The sequence below is a fragment of the Amblyomma mixtum genome, chromosome 10 (genome assembly GCF_055824585.1).
Source record: "Amblyomma mixtum isolate Tamu chromosome 10, ASM5582458v1, whole genome shotgun sequence".
NCBI lineage: Eukaryota > Metazoa > Arthropoda > Arachnida > Ixodida > Ixodidae > Amblyomma > Amblyomma mixtum.
The window spans coordinates 116,545,564-116,564,116 of NC_143021.1; the positions used below are offsets into that span (position 1 = coordinate 116,545,564).

General features: G+C 45.5%; 1 protein-coding gene across 3 annotated transcripts in view; it reads right to left on the reverse strand.

Moving 5' to 3' along the window:
• The window catches only part of LOC149326745 (USP6 N-terminal-like protein), a 102,154-nt gene that overhangs the window by 24,182 nt on the left and 59,419 nt on the right, over nt 1–18,553 (reverse strand). For 2 of the 3 annotated variants that reach the window (XM_089562857.1, XM_089562859.1), the window contains exons 4-8: nt 14,102–14,144; nt 10,849–10,929; nt 6,769–6,801; nt 5,433–5,540; nt 4,405–4,514 (exon numbers count right to left, since the gene is read on the reverse strand). In XM_089562857.1, the coding sequence (XP_089418983.1) occupies nt 4,405–4,514; nt 5,433–5,540; nt 6,769–6,801; nt 10,849–10,929; nt 14,102–14,144 (375 nt within the window). The remainder of the gene's footprint in view (nt 1–4,404; nt 4,515–5,432; nt 5,541–6,768; nt 6,802–10,848; nt 10,930–14,101; nt 14,145–18,553) is intronic. The other variant, XM_089562858.1, reaches the window with a different exon arrangement.

The following is an 18,553-nucleotide window of genomic DNA, read 5'->3' on the forward strand; positions in this document are numbered from 1 at the left end:
CGCTTTGGGACGTTAAACCCCATAAACCAACCAACCAAGCTATACAGTGATAAACACGGTACGCCATTGGCACCATGTGGCACGGTGTCCCAGAAAACCAGTTTAAGGGGGGATGAGGGGATCGAAGGCGACTTTTCTATTTTGCAACTTAGAGTGATGAAAAAAATTTGTTTATTGAAGTCATAATAGTGAAATCTTCAAGAAACATGGATTTTTGCGTGCTGATTCCAAATATGTAATTTAATTTTGGTTTGGTTTATGGGGTTTAACGTTCCGAAGCGACTAAGGCTATGAGAGACGCCGTAGTGGAGGGCTCCGGAAATTTCGACCACCTGGGGTTCTTTAACGTGCACTGACATCGCACAGTACACGGGCCTCTAGAATTTCTCCTCCAAAGAATTTCTAGCCACCGCAGCCGGTGTAATTTAATTTTATATTTTATGTGAAACCAGTTCTTGTGCACTTATATGATATGTTATGCAACTTTTTTCAGACAGCTTTCAATAAATTCTGATGCAGGGAACTTGCTAGGACACATGCCACATTGGCTTGTCTTGACAGCACACTATGCAATAAGGGCAAAATTATTATCCTGCCCTATATAGAAGTTAAGTAACAGGATTTTTAAGTTGCCACTTCACGACGGGAAGAAATTGATGATTTCAGAATCCTATAACTCACCCTCTATAACAGGCAGGATGATAATTTTACCCTCATTGCATAGCCTGATGTCAAGAGAAACCAATGGCATGCAGTCTAGCAAGTTCCCTGCCGTAGAGTTTCTTTCACACTGTCAGCAAAAGTTACCTAGCATATTGCATAAGTGCACAAGGATTTGTTGTGCATAAAATTACATGTTTGTAATCAGCACGCAAAAACGCATGTTCCCTGAAGATTTCATAGTTGTGAGTTCAGTAATAAAAATTTATTTCAAAGACCTGCTTCCCCCCTTAAAGCAGCATCAAACAATCAGATACAAAGATTCCCAATGACAGCTTCAGTACGTTCCCTTTTGTCATTGTTTATACGTTGTCCCCACATTGCTTGCTTGTGGAAAGCCTGCCATGACAAAAAAAAAACAGGCTACAGGTCTGTAAATGCTTGTAATATTTACTAAGAAGTGTGGTTTAAATCAAGACTCTCTTAATTTTTTTTTAATTTCTCCACTTTATTTTTTTTTTAAAAGGACACAATATGCACCTTCTCTTCATGTTTAGAATGTACCATGCTCTAATTACCATGTAATAAAAACATGTGAGCCCAAATGGTAAATCTGAGACTGTCTCGATGCAGACCACATTTTAGTGATCACAACAAAACAAACGGGGTAAAAAATCCATGCACCCATTGCTGTGCTTCGCTTTCCATGAGCAAGGTATTACGCTCAAAACAAACTTTGGAGAAAACAAGCCTGAAAGTTCTGATCTAGCACACACTGTCTATGTGTAGATGCCGACAAATGCATTTATTTGGACTGTTTAAAGTTTATATTTGCATGAAATATTTCAGTAAAACATAGAAACAGTGTTGGAGATGCCAAAAAGTGTACTTTTCAAAAATTAACTTTTTTCGCGACTGTTGCGATCTATGAAAGGTGTCGCCTCTGATTTCGATCAATCATAAGGGCTCACTAACTCAATATGAGCTTGGGACGACCGGCACTGAGGCTCACAAACAATTTGAACTTCAGGTAGACCTGCTCATGACAGCACAATTTTTGCAGAGCCAAGTAGCACACTGCATGCGGAGCTGAAAGCCGGGAGGCACAAATGTGGAACACGCAGTGGAGTGGCAATACCAACATGTCCACTTGGCGATCACTGGGATAACAACTGCCATGGCTGTTAGATGTGCCCCATTTGAACACATCTTGGAGCTTTCCAGATAACATACTTCCTAGCAGCCAGAACAGCCAGACAACACAAAGAAAACATGACATAAAGGCTGCACTAACAAATGGAATAAAACATGACATAAAATCATCATCATCATCAACCTGACTACACCCACTGCAGGCCAAAGGCCTCTCCCATGTCTCTCCCGTTAACCCTGTCCTTCTTTGCCAGTTGCGGCCACCATAATCCCGCAAATTTCTTAATCTCATCCGCCCATCTAATTTTCTGCCGCCCCCTGCTACGCTTGCCTTCTCTTGGAATCCACTCCGTTACCCTTAAGGACCAGCGGTTATCTTGCCTTCGCATTACATGCCCTGCCCAAGCCCACTTCTTCCTCTTGATCTCGCCTATGATGTCTATAACCCGCATTTGTTCCCTCACCCACTCCGCCCGCTTCCGATCTCTCAACGTTACGCCTATCGTTTTCCTTTCCATAGCTCGCTGCGTTGTCCTTCACTTAAGCTGAACCCTCTTTGTTAGCCTCCACGTTTTGTGCACCCATAGGTGAGTACCGGTAAGATACAGTCCAAGTGGTCACCTTTTAACAATCCACAAGTGTGGATTACAGCCTGAAAGCACCCACCTACATGCACAGAGGCGTCACTGCCGAGACTCGCACAGCAAACTCTGCTTTGGTCATGCTGGGTGAACCAAGTTACCACAGAGGGCGAACAAAAAAAATGTGGTGGTGTCAGGGACCTCCTCCCAAACAAATCCTCGCAAACAGTGCTGAACCACACAAAGCTCAAGGAGTCACTGAACAAGCACTGCTTCATAACAATTCCAGATATAAAGTTGAAGAGCACAACGAGACAAGGACGGTGAAAGAGACGAGAGACAAACGAGCGCTAATTTTCAACCGTTTATTGTGAATAACAAAGCGCCACATAAAAGAATCGTGGCCAGTCATCACACATGCGGTATCACACTGTGTGTCCAAGACGTCCATTGCTTTATCGCGCAACGAATTACAGCACTTTATTTATTTATTTGGAATACTGCCAGTCTCTGGTTGAGACCTTAGCAGGTGGGCATTACATGTACCATACATAGTAAAGGATAACACTTCTAAAAGCAGATGTGCAAAGGACAACTATAATCTAGACCAGGGGTTCTCAAACTGGGTTCCGCGGAACACAGGGGTTCCGCGGGCTGTCTTCTTGTGTTCCGCGAGAACCCTCACCGGCCCTGACCCAGAAGCTCTGAGTGCTACTGAGCCACGCTTTGACTTGCTCTCAAAAGGGAAGCAGTACTACCCATCACACATCACATTAGTATTTGTATTAAGGGGGGACACTGGTCTTAGACCTATTTTCCTTATTTTTAGCCCAATCCTAATGAAACTGTACTATCTTGCTCAGTTTTTTATACTGATTTCAACAATGCAATTATCTTTCTCATAAATTAGTTTGTTCCCAAGATAATTAATTTTAATTAGTCATTCACTAGTACCTCAGTGCAAAAAAAAACTGCTCAATAAAACATCATTTTTAATCCACGGCTGCATAGTATGGTGAGTAAAGAGTGCAATGATCAAAGGAGTTTTTCCGTTTTACCCTCATTAGTAATTTTCCAGCACTTGGAATATCAGTGTTCAAGGTGTGAATGTAGTGCATCGGTAAACTTTGCGAAATTTTAAATTTTTGAAGTGTGATTGAACAAATCTGCTTCGATTATTGCACACACTGTGCCTTCAGCTTCCCTTAGCAACTAATACAACATCTCTATCTGTCCTAGATGTTGAGATATTGACATACTAAGACAGCCAGATGTCCAAAATTTTCATGCTATTAAATTGTCAGCGCCTGCATAAATTCAGCCCACACGATGATCTGAATTTAATATTATGGTCAATATGATGATTTCTTAAAGAAAAAAAGTGGTACAGTTGGAAAATGATAGCTGTAAATTCCACAAATGTCATTTCTTGAAAATCGTTTTTTTGGTCATTTTTTGGTCTCAAAGACCAGTGTCCCCCCTTAATCTGTGCAATAAACATTTAACCTCAGCAACTTTCCCTTTGCAGAAATGCACTCGACAACATTGCTGGTAAGTGAAAGCGGGGGGGGGGGGGGGGGGGGGGGGGGGGGGTTTCCTGGAACTTATTGAAAGCTTTTGGGGTTCCTCCAAGCAAAAAAGTTTGAGAACCCCTGACCTAGACAATTCATAGCGCAGAAAAACTGAAAAGAAGTTCGACAGATTTCCACAAGCGTCGTCATTCCATGGTTGCGGACTGCGCATCTGTGATGACCGACCACGATTATCCTTTACATGCTGCTTTGTCATCCACAATAAACGGTTCAAAGTTAGCGCTCGTTTGCCTCTCGTCTCCTTCACCGTCCTTGTCTCGTTGTGCGCTTCAACATCGTGTCTCACCAACACGCCCAAACAACCACTTTGCTGAACAATGCCAGAGCTAAGCCCCTGTGAGAGCAGCCCTGGTGGACAGTGGAGTCGCTTGTCCCAGTTGGCACCCCATGTAAGTGACAGTCGGAAAGCGGCGACTCACTTGACACAGTACCGCTCCCGGAACATGATGTGGTTCCGGTACGTCCGGTTGACGTCCAGGTCAATCTGCCGGATGTCCGGAGACCACTTGCGGGCACGCTCCCGCATCTCCTGCGGGCACAGAGACAAAGGCATCGAGCTCACAGAGCTAGTACACACACTGTGTGCTGCCCTGGAAAAATATTCAGGCCGTGAGTGTGAGTGTGATTGAGCCACTTGTATTGGTGCCGAGGTATGCTCTTTGCAGAAGGCAAGGTCAGGCCCTTGTGAAAGTACAGGGTGTGTAAATGCTACAGCAATTCATAAGAGAAATCCATCTGCTGATGCGTCCTGAAACAAGCGACAACTAGCATTCTGGAAAATGTTCAGGCAACATTTGGATGTTAAGACATTCGGGTTTGGACATACAACACAACACAGAAAGAACAACACCCGTGAAAGGAGGAGACATGGCCAAGTTTGGTTTATTGGGGTTTAACGTCCCGAAGCAGCTCAGGCTATGAGGGACTCCGTAGTGGAGGGCTCCAGAAATTTCGACCACCTGGGGTTCTTTAACATGCACTGACATCGCACAGCACACGGGCCTCTAGAATTTCTCCTCCAAAGAAATTCGGCCGCCGCGGCCGGTATCGAACCAACGTCTTTCGGGCCAGCAGTCGTGCGCCGTAACCACTGAACCACCGCGGCGGGGTAGACATGGCCAAGTGCTAACTTCAAAGTGAATTCTAATGATACGGGAAAATGCATATATACCATCATTACCTGAGAAAATATAAGAACACAACTCCAGAAATGATGTCACCACTTCTATGAGCTGCTGACAGAAATAATGCTTCTTTGTGCAATAATACAACAGTGGGTTCGTTTACACAGCCAGAAACAATGCATTTAGTTCTACCAGCCTCCACAATTTTATTGTCGAGAGGTTCACTGTCCATGCACAAAATGAAGCCGCTAGACCACGCAACAAGTGCTGCCTCCAAGATGGCCGCCCCACCTGCGGAGCCCGCCCCCTGATGGACTACTCACCAGGTACTTGCCCTCCTGCTCGGCCTTAATGCGCGCCACGTCCAGTAGCCGGAGCCACACCTCCGCTCGGACTGCGTTGGGGATGCCCTTGAACACTCGCCGCCGTAACTGCACCACACACGTCAGGAGGCATCATCATCATCATCAGCTACACTGCCACAACTGCACTTGGGCTCCAACACAATGCATGCGTGCACACAGGAGGCAGACAAAAAGAAACAGCCGTGTAGAACGTGTTGCAGGGCTAGTTGGTTCAATACTTCAGACATGGTGGTTGCGCGAAACACACACAGGACAGGGTACGGGACGAGCTGCCTGCTTGTGAAAACAGCTGGCAGTGGCAACGCCTGCATACATTTTTGCATTTTCCTGCTTGGAAGAAGTTCCATTTATTTTCAGTCACAGAAGACGCTTTGTCATGAGAAGGTGGTAAGCTATCGATATACGCTAACTTCCATTTACCCCCAGTGTCACTTGACCCTTTGACATGCTGTGTACACAGTCGGGTACAAGGCAAACTTCCAACTCTTTCTGAGATTGGGCTGTGCCTAGCAGTGACCTCGTTGTTTGAGGTGAATTTCACATCTGTCATCTCACAAATAAGCTGCTTTGTTTTTATGCACTATAACAAATATTTCACAAAACAAACAGTGAGCAGAGTAGCACGTTATGTAATGTTTTTGCGCAGATATATTACTGCGAAAGCAATACTAGTTGCACTTTCAGACCGTCGCGTAGCGAGGCTGGTAGCTACCAAATTAGCATATTGGATTAGATTGTATTGGTTTGAATTGGATTGGATTGGTTTGGATTACATAACCGATGCATCACCACAAGTCTAACCACAAGCACCACCACCAGCTACACTACCAGCTGTACCATGGCGTACGTACGGATATTGCTTTCACAATTACCGGGTTTGACCAAGCTAAGCGCCAGCCATTTTTTTTACCATGAGTAGTAACATTATTTTTTTTGTCTTAATTTCAAGCGTTACACATTATTACACATTCAACAAAGCAGCAGCTGACGACAGTGGTTAATGCTGACGCTCTCACTGTAACTAACCATCGGTGGCAGATCAGTTTTCACCGGGAGGCAACACAATGGGCCTGGCTTGAAAACGTACAGCACACAGTGCAGTGCCCCGAGGGCCGATACCAACATCTCTCCAGCAGTGCTGGATCTCCAGCTTAGCTGCCTTCCGAGTGTTCTCTCCATGTCTCCACAAAGACCCAGCCGTGAAAGCCTCAAAGTAACAATGTCCCCCACCACTAACTATGCGTGCCATGCAAGAGAGGCCAGCGAAAGAGAGAGGGGGGGAGGGGGCTCGTACCTTGGTGGTGTACTTGGTGCTCTTTGTGCGTTCCTGGAGGGACGTTTTAGTCGGTTAGCAGAGGCAGAGAGAAAGCAGAGGGAGAGAGAGAGAGACGAGGCACGGCAGACACCTTGAGTCAGGGCATGGCAACAATGCACAAAGTTATTACGCTCTGAGGGCAAGAAAATGTTAGCAAGCCATGGCAGATCGGGGCCCGGTGCTATGGCCACCAAAGAGATGGAGCACAAAACAGTAAGGGACCACCAGCAGAGATTGACTGGGTGGGCACACAAAATGTCAGCTAATGGCCCCAGTAAAAATTCAGGGGGACACTTTGTTGACCTTAAAAGCGGTGAGTAGAAAGCCTTTAGCGCGGTGTTACTGCTTGTGTCACTGATGTGCGGTTAAGATGTTAATTAAGCACACAACTGTCTGTGAATATCAAATGCTGGAGACACTGGAGGGCGTTTGGGAGGCCTCCGTCTGATTCGACGCTTTTCTGCAAACACTCTCCAGCGTCCTAGACAAGGAGAACTACACAAGCGTTGGCAGGGAGTAGTGCAGCCATTAGCACGCTCGGCTGTGGAACGGAAGGATGGTGGTTCGAATCCCATCGTGCACAAAGATTTTTTTTTTTTCTTGTCTGACTAGAAAGAGCGTGACACCTCTGCTGACAACCTTCTGTCGACAATGATGAGGCATTAAAGGCTTTCGCCTTAAAAATATGTCAATAACCCAGACGCATTTACACAGCCCCTAACAAAACGTCACATCAACAAGCAAAACTTCATGCTAGCTCCGTTGGTTCACAACGACATACCAGGGCCAATTTTAGTGCGCCAGGATGATGCAGGGCAAGGAAACAACAGGACAGAGGTGCTGTTAAGGGGGGACACAAGTCTTAAAACCAACTTTTTATTTATGGCTCGAATCTCATGAAATTTTGCATACAGGTGTGCTCTTCTCTTCTGATTCCAAGTACATGATCGTAATTGACCTAGTGGTCTTAAATCTTACAAAGTCTAGAATGTAAGTAGGTAATTTCTTACGCAGGTGTAATGAGCTTTCTCATTGCAATTTGTTGCTTTTAATTGCATGAACTCATAGCCAGAGAGTTCCCATACCCGGTGACACTCTTCGTTTTTCTCTAAAGGCATGTCATCCTGATACACCATGTCGGGAGTAAAAGGCAGCAGTATTTGAAACTGCAACTCGTTAAGGTAACTGTAAATTGCTATTTATTCGTGTCCTAAACAAAAAAAAGTAAGAATGTCATCGCGCATGGGAATTCGCTGGCTACTAATTCATGTAATTAAAAGCAACAGAATGCAATGAGAAAGTTCATTAAATCTGCTTAAGAAATTACCTAATTACACTGTATAATTTAAGATAACTTTTATCTAAGGCCACCAGCTCAATTGTGATTATGTTTTTGAAATCAGAATAGAAGAATGCATCTGTGTGCAAAATTTCATGAGATTCAAGCCATAAATAAAAAGGTCAGTTTTAAGACCTCTGTGTCACACATTAGCAGTAAGAAAGACCCTTCTATGTCAGATAACCAGGCAGACTGATTTGGTCTACCTGTTCTTTGTTATCTACATTTGACCAGCTACTCTGCACATACACTGAGATTATCGGTGGGAATCCCATTACTGAAGCTCTCCCCTGACATCAGGCCCAGTCTGTTCCATCTCTTTCATCCAGCACTGTTTCGCACTCCACAATTTCAGTGCAGAAAAGAGTGACACAATCAGGCCCCACAAATGCAGAAAAGAAAGAGCAGAGGCCGGAAGCTGTTTGCACCCAAGCACCACACTCAATGTGTTCACGCATGCACAAAGACCTCAAACGACCAGCCCTGCCTCGGCTGCCAACAGAAACCCCACTAGTTAAAGGTGCACTGAAGAGGAATCTGAACTCGTCTTTTTGCCGCGGGAACTCCATCTACACGTTCCGAGCTTTCTTAGAAACTTCCGATTTATTGCCCTGTGTAGCAGATTTTCCGAATTAAATCGAATTAATGCCCGGCTCCTGCCTTTTTTTTTTTTAATTCTGCCTTGTACGGTGGGCGGAGTCGACCAACGCGTGGAGTGCCTTTCAGCCAGTCCCGCGGCGGCTTGCCGCTCAGCCATCGGCGGAGTAATACGTAGTAGTCCGTAGAAGCAAATAGTCCGTGCGTATTTTTACTTCTGCGGGCTTATTTTGCAGCTATATTATTTGCGAATGAAACTATTTATTCACGGAAACCTAAAAAACAAAATAAAGCAAAAGCAAAGCCTCCACGGGACTGGGTGCAAGGCGCTCCATGCGTTGGTCGACTCCGCCCACCGTACGAGGCAGAATTTAAAAAAAAAAAGGTGGGAGCCGGACGTTAATTCGATTTAATTAGGAAAATCAGCCACACAGGGCAATAAATCGAAGTTTCTAAGAATGCTGAGAACGTGTAGATCGAGTTCCCGCGGCAAAAAGACGAGCTCAGATTCCTCTTCAGTGCACCTTTAAGGGGAAACACTGGTCTTAGACCTGTTTTCCTTATTGTTAGTCCAATCCTAATGAAACTGTACCACCTGGCTCAGTTTATTATCTATACTCATTTCAACAATGAAATTACCTTTCTCATAAATTAGTCGGTCCCCGAGATAATTACATTTAATTAGTCATTCATTAGTACCTCTGTGGAAAAAGAAAACTGCTCAATAAAAAAATCATTCTTAATCCATGGCTACATAGTATGGCGAGTAGAGAGTGCAACAATCAAAACCACTTTTCTATGTTACCCTCATTAGTAATTTCACAGCACTTGGAATAACGATATTCAAGGTGTAAATTTAATGAAAATTCATAAACCTTGCGAAATTATAAATTTTTGAAGTGCGATTGAACAGACCTGCTTCAAATTATTGCACACACACTGTGCCTTCAGCTTCCCTTAGCAAATAGTACGACATCTCTGTCTGTCCTAGATGTTGAGATATTGACATACTAAGCCAGCCAGATGTACAAAATTTTCCTGCCATTAAAGGGTCAGTCTACTGAATTTCATCGACCATATTTTCTTTGCGGCAACCGATAGCTCTTTACTCAAATTACCGTTTAGCCAGCTGTGGTGCCAAGGAGTGCGGTAGAACATTTTAAAATAGAATTTATTAATGTGGGAACACATCTGTATGAGATGGTAGTCTCATCTGGCAACCATCTGGATTTCCGCCGCGCGGCGACAAACATGGCGGCGCCAGTCGAAGCCGGACCTCTCGCTTAGGACTGAATTCTGGTTGTTGCTGCCTTTTTCAGTGCGTTCACTGGCCATAAATGGGGCGCCTGTCTTTCGCTTTGTCTCATCTCGCCTATAAGAAAACATATAAGAGATAAATTGCTTTATTTTAATAATTAGAGTGACGATTCTGCCGCTCCTAGGCTTAAGTGCAGAGTCGGTTTGTTTACAGCAATGGTTCCCGTCTTGACAACCAGATGGCGCCACTATAGGCTGAGTTTATTTTTGCGTCTCTGCTAGCATACGCTGAACTAAAAGTCGGAATGTGCCTGCGTTTTGCGTACGTGTAACTATAAATATTCATGTGATTTACAGAAAAAGCGAGCGGTGCGCCTTCTACAGTTTACTAGAACAAAACGTGCGTTTCTCTGACATTGGGGCATACAAATGGTACGTAGTATATTCACTTATGCTTCTACAAAAAAAGACTACCACTTTCTTGAACAAAATGAACGTTTGGGGTCGCCACCATGCATTTTTACGCGACTTTTAACGCCAAAATAAAATATAAATTCCTGCCAAAACAGGGAGCAGTTCCCTCGTTATTGATGTTATAGGGTGCCAACTACCAGAATATGCCATTATTTATACACTCATCTCGGTGAGTAGACTGACCCTTTAAATTGCCTGCTCGTGCATAAATTCTGGCCACACGATGATCTGAATTTATAAAGGGTTAACTGCACCTGGGGTCACCAAGTAAAGTGCGCAAGCCACTTGTGTCCGAGCCCACTGCCACCTCGCATTCACTGGTTTAGTGTGCGGATGTTTCTACTGTCAGCATGAACGTGTTGGAAAGGGAACAGAAAGAAGAGGGGCCTTGCCTTCTCGTTGGGGTAGTACTTGTCCCAGCTCTCCAGCATCTTGCGCCACTTGTTGAGGCGCACATTCTCCTGGTCACGCACCTGGGTGAGGGGGGAGAAAAAAAAATTGCTGAGGCTCAGCTTGGCTAAGCCTAGTCAGATGCGAAGCATATTAGTGGCTAGGCTTGGTAATACATGGCTTTCCTTGGTTGAATACTTGGTCATTTTAATACAACCACTTCGTCGTGGGGGAAGACAACGGCATGGCTACAGCGGAACGCCGACTAACCCCGAGACGCGCGTTGGGTGAGCGCCTGGATTGCCACGGAAGCCGCGTCTGACTGCCCGGTGGAGCGAGCGTTTCACCTACACCGAGTGTGAACGCGCGTTCGAAATGCGCGGCAATGCGCGGGTGTGACGGCTAGGGGTCCCACGGCGACTGCGCGAGGTGGAGGCCGGCTCTCTCATCCGATGTCACGTGGTGTGACGTCACAGCGTCACGTGGTGTGACGTCACGGTGTCACGTGGGGGTCCCACGGCGACGGCGTGAGTGGTAGCTCTAGCAATATGCTTCGCATAAAAAACCAGGTGCTACACAACAACAGCCAGGCTTCCAATCACTATACCGTAAAAACCGGTACATAGGCCGAACTTTTTTCAAAAAAAAAACCATGGCAAAAAGTCGACCCCCATCTTATACCGGGTGTTTCTTTTTAGAAGGTCCAAAATTTTTAAATTTTTAGATTTATTTTAGCACTGGAGCTATACTGGAGGCTACAGCAGGCGCCAGGCAAGAGGAAAACTGCTTTAATTAGTTCGCTGATTAACTAAACATGTTAATTAACTTGTCTAATTTTTGTTTTAGGGGATATGTTGCATTCGAGAATTGGAGATCGTCCTCTAAACAGTCCAACCGAGAAAAAACAATTTTAATTAAAAATCTTTCACGCACGTACCGAGGCGCGAAAAATTCACCCTGGTAGGCATCTTCACACCGTAACGCAGCGGCGGGAGCGCCTCTGACGTAGTTAACTCTGCCCTGCGCTTTGCGTCACGCGTCCCGGACAGGCGGCCTGCGTTATCGCTGCTTATCTCGCTTCGCCCCGCGGTCTCACGGAATGCCGCGCTGGAACAAAAACGCATTGACACAAAGTGCAGGGCGGAGCGAGCTACGTCACAGGCGCTCACAGACGCTGTGTTACAGTGTGAAGCTGCCTAGCAGGGTGACTTTTTCGCGCTCTGTTACGCGCGCAAAACATTTTTTCATGAAAATTTTTTTTCTTTTCTGTACTGTTTGGAAGACGATCTCCAATTCTGCTAATACAACATATCCCCTAAAATAAAAATTATAAAAGTTAATTAGCATATTCAGTTAATCAGCGAACTAATTAAAGTAGTTTGCCTCTCACCTGGTGTCCGCCGCAGCCCTCAGTATAGCCCCAGGGTTAAAATAAATCTAAAGGAATTTACCTTTCTTCAAAATTTTGGACCTTCTAAAAAAAAACACCCGGTATACCGGTCACTGACGCAAAAACTACGGAAGTCTTGCAACAATGGGCGACTGAAGTCAACAGCCTCCATCACCATCGCCATCAGCAGCAGCACGGAGTGGGGTCGTTGTGGCACCGCCAATTTGCGTTTCCGTTGTCGCCAAGTTATTTTGGTTTGTGGCTGGGTGTTGTCGGCGTGGAAATCCCGCCTCGCAGAGATGGTGCGCAAGTCTTTTACGAAGATGCAGCACATGCAATGCGCTAGACGCCACAGAGGATGATGCTCTAAGGGATGTGGGCAGCGAGAAGCAAGTGTCATCCGACTCAAGTTGGGACGGCTCTGATGACTCGGAGCAACGCTTGCGCACCTCGTGCCCTTCTCTGTACTGTACACCCGGCCCATTCTTTAACAGTATTACGCGACCATTGCCTCACGTGTTTGTCAGCACCTTATCACGGAGCGGTGAAAGAAGCGAGAGTAAGCGCATGTGTACACTTGTGCGCATCTAGCTTGTTTCACCGCTCAGCGTCGTTAATAAGGCGCTGACAAGCACACGGGTTGATGGTCGTGCGATAGAGTTAAAAAATTGGCCGGGTGTACATACGAGCAGCATCTGAATGAAACTAAATACTGTCACCATAGTGCAGCCGGTTGAGTCGCATTTGTTTCAAGGTAAGGGTGTCTTTCGGTACTTTTGCCGTTGAAAAAAACTTTTCATTTTTAGGATTGGTTAGTTGGGGTTCGACCTATATTCCGTCTTTTCCAGTACTCGGACGGCAGGCATCACTGCTTCGTTGAAACAAATTTCCCAACTGTGGCTGTAGTGCCATGCTTTGGACGTGTACTAGTGAAACAACTCAATACAAGGACTCCTTCAGGTTAGTTGAAGCCTGTCGGTTTGTTTGGTCAGCAGTTTCCACAGCAGCGTGGAACATTTAAACTTGTGACCATCGTGCCATCAAATCCAATTCAGTCTCAAATCCAACTGAGCATGCAAGCCTGAAATCACACACTGCTGACTACTCACAGTGCATCCTATTTATGCTTTGCAGAGAGCCTCATTTGAAAAGATGTGGCTAAAGGCACGCCGAAGAGACCCAGGACATTTTAATGCGACAGCAATTAGGTTGTTGTCATGCACTTTCCGGTGTCTCCTTAACAAAACTCCCTGATTGGTCGAAAGATTTCATGTGACCTTGTGATTGTCATGTGGTCATCCTGAGTGGTTGAGAGAGTTCACATGACTGTGACATCATCAAAACCTGCCCACCGTGGCAGGTGTAGCCCAACATTTGGAAGTTGACCCATCCCCAACAAATTCTGAAGGACCGGGAAACTTTGGAAGAAGGGCCACAACCGAAAATGGATTAGGGTGCATTATGAGTGGATTAATGAGGATTAGCAGGTTTAATCAGTATAATCCCACATGATGATCCAATGGAATGTAGCAGAACAGGTTAGAAGGTGATGACTCATGCATACCATATAAGGGCAATGGAACCGGTTCCAACCAGAGTTTATGACCTAGCTTCACTGCCGTAGCTTTCACATGTAATGCTGTCATGCGCTTTGGTTAGAATATGGAACTTGGATTGTATCTGTATAGTTCACCTTCGCACGCTATGGCCTTAGTAACTTCAGTGTCGTTCGTTACTGCCATAATAGGCCTGATGGGTGAAAAAACTTGGTATAGACACTAAGAGTGCTTATGAGCAGGAATGCGAAAAAGAAACGGGCAAGACAGAGTCAGTGCCCAATCGGAGGGGAGGAGAATCCAGCTTACCTTCGCCTCGTGGACCGTGTATTTCTCTGGCAACCGCTCGTTGCTGCAAACAGAGCGCAAGAAAAAGAAAGATCAGCACCACGAGAGCACCGCGGATGAAGTTATATAAACCAGTAACCCCATCTTCTTCAAACAAGTCATCTCACCAACACACACAAAAACAAACTAGGGGATGCTTAAAGGGGCTGCGAAACACTGCTTGGGGGGATACCGGCTATACTTCAGGTGGGTTCTTTATGTCACACAGATGCTGACTTAAAAAGAATTACAGGAATCGATGCACAGGAACGGGAGTTATTCAGTGGAGAAATTTCAAAATACAAGCAAACAAAACGCTGCCCTCAACTCGATTTTGGCGGGGCTAACCACTCCTATTTCGCTCTCCCAATGACGGCACCTGGCGGAACCAATCAAAACAACCTGCCAGAGCACATCGCGGAAGTTTGCACTCCATGGTTGCCTGCTCTAACTCGTCCTTGCTGAGACTGGCAGTGTCGTTTCCATGCCAGAGCGCCCCTGGTGGTGTATTTTTATTTTACTTGCTTTGCAGGGCTCTTATCTAAGACAAGCAAGTTTTTTTTGTTGATCTAACATAAAACACAGACAGGTGACAAAATGTGTCTATTTATTCACACAATTTGCAGTATATTTACTGTTTGTCCGATCATCAAGCTCGCGCCAGGTGATGTCATATCCGCTGCTAAAAACCCGCCACTGTGTGGCGACACCATCAGAGCCATGAAGTTCTTTTTGGGAGGACATTAAAATATTAAAAAAAGGAATATACGCGGTATTACCGACGCTAATAGCACCATTATAACTCACTGTATGCAATCAACAGGCAAAACAGTTAACTAAGATTGTGCTTCTGGGCCCCTTTAAGGCGAGTGAGGGTCTTATAAAACTTGTTTTTTATTTGTCGACATAACTTGTTGAAACTTGGCACACAGGTGTATCATAGAATGCTGATTTCAAATATGCATTTAGATTTCAAATATCTCACCTGGAAGGAAATAAAGGCAAAACAACACCCATATTAGGCCATTTCTTACGGGCCTTTACAGTAATTTATCAGTTAAAGAAAGATTTTTTATGAATATGCAACCATTCGCAAAGGTCCACCACACATCCTAAAGCTTCCTTTTTTCCTTTAAACATGATATATTAGCAGTTAGGTCAACTGTGGGCTAATTACTGCCACATCATTTTTTCTTTCCAACTTGGTTATTGATTTATAATCAACAAAATGATATTACAGAGATTTTGTTAGCTTTAGGATGTGCTGTGGACCTTTGCAAATGTCTGCTTATTCTTAAGAAATCTTTCTTTAACTGATAAATTACTATAAAGGCCCGTAAGAAATGACCTAATTAGGATGTTTTATTTTGCCACATATTTCCTTCCAATTGAGATGTTTGAAATCTAAATGCATGTTCGAAATCAGCATTCAATGATATACCCAGGTGCTAAGTTTCAGAAAGATATGTTAACAAATAAAGCTTTTAAGACCCTCATCCCCCCTTAAAGGTGCACTGAAGAGGAATCTGAACTCGTCTTTTTGTCGCGGGAACTCGATCTACACGTTCCTAGCATTCTTAGAAACTGCGACTTATTGCCCTGTGTGGCCGATTTCCCTAATTATATCGAATTAACGCCCGGCTCCCGCCTTTTTTTTTAATTCTCCCTCGTACGGTGGGCGGAGTTGACCAACGCGTGGAGTGTCTTTCAGCCAGCTCTGTGGAGGCTTTGCTTTCGCTTCATTTTGTTTTCTAGGTTTCCGCGAATAAATAGTTTCATTTGCAGATAATATAACCGCAAAATAAGCCCGCAGAAATAAAAATACACACTAACTATTTGCTCCGACGGATTACTACGTATTACTCCGCCGATGGCAGAGCGGCAAGCCGCCACGGGACTGGCTGAAAGGCACTCCCCGCGTTGGTCGACTCCGCCCACTGTACGAGGGAGAATTTAAAAAAAGGCGGGAGCCGGGCGTTAATTCGATTTAATTAGGGAAATCGGCCACACAGGGCAATAAATTGAGGTTTCTAAGAATGCTCGGAACGTGTAGATTGAGTTCCCGCAGCAAAAAGACGAGTTCAGATTCCTCTTCAGTGCACCTTTAAGTCACCTTGAGAGTGGAATGCGATGGCGTTAGATCCCATATCTGTCGTGGCTTCTGTTGCAACTTCTGCGTGTGTTTGCTTGCATTAGTTTCTCTGTGCCTGTCACTCACTCCATCAGCCCCCATACTCGGGCTGATAGCTGCATTTAGCAGGCATCCGCTATGCCGTGACGGTGCGTACATTTGCACGTATCGTATTTTTTCTATGAATACTGATTTTAATTCTCTATCTAGGTTGCTGTCCCAAAACTAAGTTGCTAACAACCTCGTGACAGATTGTGATGACGTCACGAGGTCATGTGACCTCTCTCAACCAATCAGAGACTTTCGTCTTTGACATGGACGGGGTTTTAATGTGACAATTCTAATGCCATCGAAATTAAAATGCCGCAGAAAATGGTTAGCAATTCGCACGCTTTTACTGCCCTCATCAGCCGGTTATCGCAGTACAATACGGATCCAGAGTCCGTTACGAGAGCCAAGTGCGAACGACTACAAGGAGAATTACAAGGAAAAGAAGACCATGTGGTTACGGCTACTGCAGGCATTGAGAATCAGCCCCTGCAATTTGAGTGTTTTGTGTGGCTAGATATAGCATTAAGAAATGGAACTAAGACTTCCGTGCCCATCAGAACGGCGCTCGCGTGATCGGTACACAACCAGCAGACACCCTCTAAAGAGCTCACCACAGCTCTTAGTTGCTGACAACTGCAAACAAATTTTAAGGCAAAAGCCTTTAATGCCTCATCGTAGCCGACAGAAGGTTGCCGACAGAAGGTTGCCGACAGAAGGTTGCCGACAGAAGGTTGCCGACAGAAGGTTGCCGACAGAAGGTTGCCGACAGAAGGTTGCCGACAGAAGGTTGTTAGCAGAGGTGTCATGTGTTTCAGTTGGTCCAAATGGTTATGACGTCAGCGTGCGCAGCTTCGAAGTAACAAGGTCACCCACGGATCCTGATCCCCCTTTAATCACTGCACTGTTTGGTTTATTGGTTGGTTTATTGGGGTTTAACGTCTCAAAGCGAATGAGCTATGAGGGACGCCATAGTGAAGGGCTCCGGAAATTTCGACCACCTGGGGTTCTTTAACGTGCACTGACATTGTACACGGGCCTCTACAATTTCGCCTGCATCGAAATTCAACCGCCACGGCCGGGATCGAACCTGCGTCTTTCGGGTCAGCAGCCGAGCACCATAACCACTGAGCCACCGCGGCAGCTAATCCCTGCAGTGTGAAAGCACTGTTGTTCCTACCTTTTGCATCACTCATTTGTCCCAGTGGTCTTCATCCTCCCTTTAATGCAACAGCGTTTAGGCTGTCATCTCACAAAAAGTTTTCGGCTTGTCTATCACGAAATTCCCAGATTGTTCGAGAGGGTCATGACAACACAACGTGACCATCAGTGGACCAATCATGGGGTTTTAGAAGTAGGCCTACCCCAGAAAATGGATTGAGGTGGATTAGTGGGTTGGATTAGTGCAGTCCTCTACAATGGAAGGTACTGGAACATTCCAGAGGGTGATGACTCATGCAAACCATACATGTGCAATGGAATAGGTTCCAAACCAGAGTTTTGAGTGTAAAATCGCAAGAACCTTCAACACTAATCGTAGACAGGATAACAGGCAACCTAAAGGCGAAAGCTTTTAATGCCTCATCATTGTCAACAGAAGGCTGTCAACAGAAGGCTGTCAGCAGAAGCCTGGCAGCAGAGGCGTCACGCTTTCGATGGGTGCCCACCAAGATATGCGAGACAGTTACTGCATACCCGCCGCGGTGGCCCAGAGGTAAGGCGCTCGTCTACCGAGCCGGAGTACCCGGGTTCGAACCCGACCGCGGCGGCCGCGTTTCGATGGAGGCGAAACGCAAGAGGCGTCGGTGTGCTGTGCGATGTCAGTGCACGTTAATGATCCCCACCCAGGTGGTCGAAATTATTCCGGAGACCTCCACAACGGCACCTCTTTCCTTCTTTCACTCCCACATTCCTCCCTCTCCTTACGGCGCGGTTCTGCCGGGATATGCGAGAATCCCCAAAAACCAATTTACCAATTTTAGTTACTGTGCAGTTGCCTTTCCTCAAATAAAATCTGCTTGTATTGCTCTAAATATATGTATCTGGTGGTCCTGTTAACCCCTTAACCGTTTTGGACGAGCTGCGCTCGTCCCTGCCAAGATGTCCCCAAACTGTATTGGACGACTGTAGCTCGTCCTCGCTGAATAGGTTCTTCCCTTCAGCGTTTCGGACGATCAGCGCTCGTGCGTGGCTTAGATGGCATTTTGGTCGACAGATGGCAGCACTGACCTGTTTATTTCGTTTTCTTCTACCGC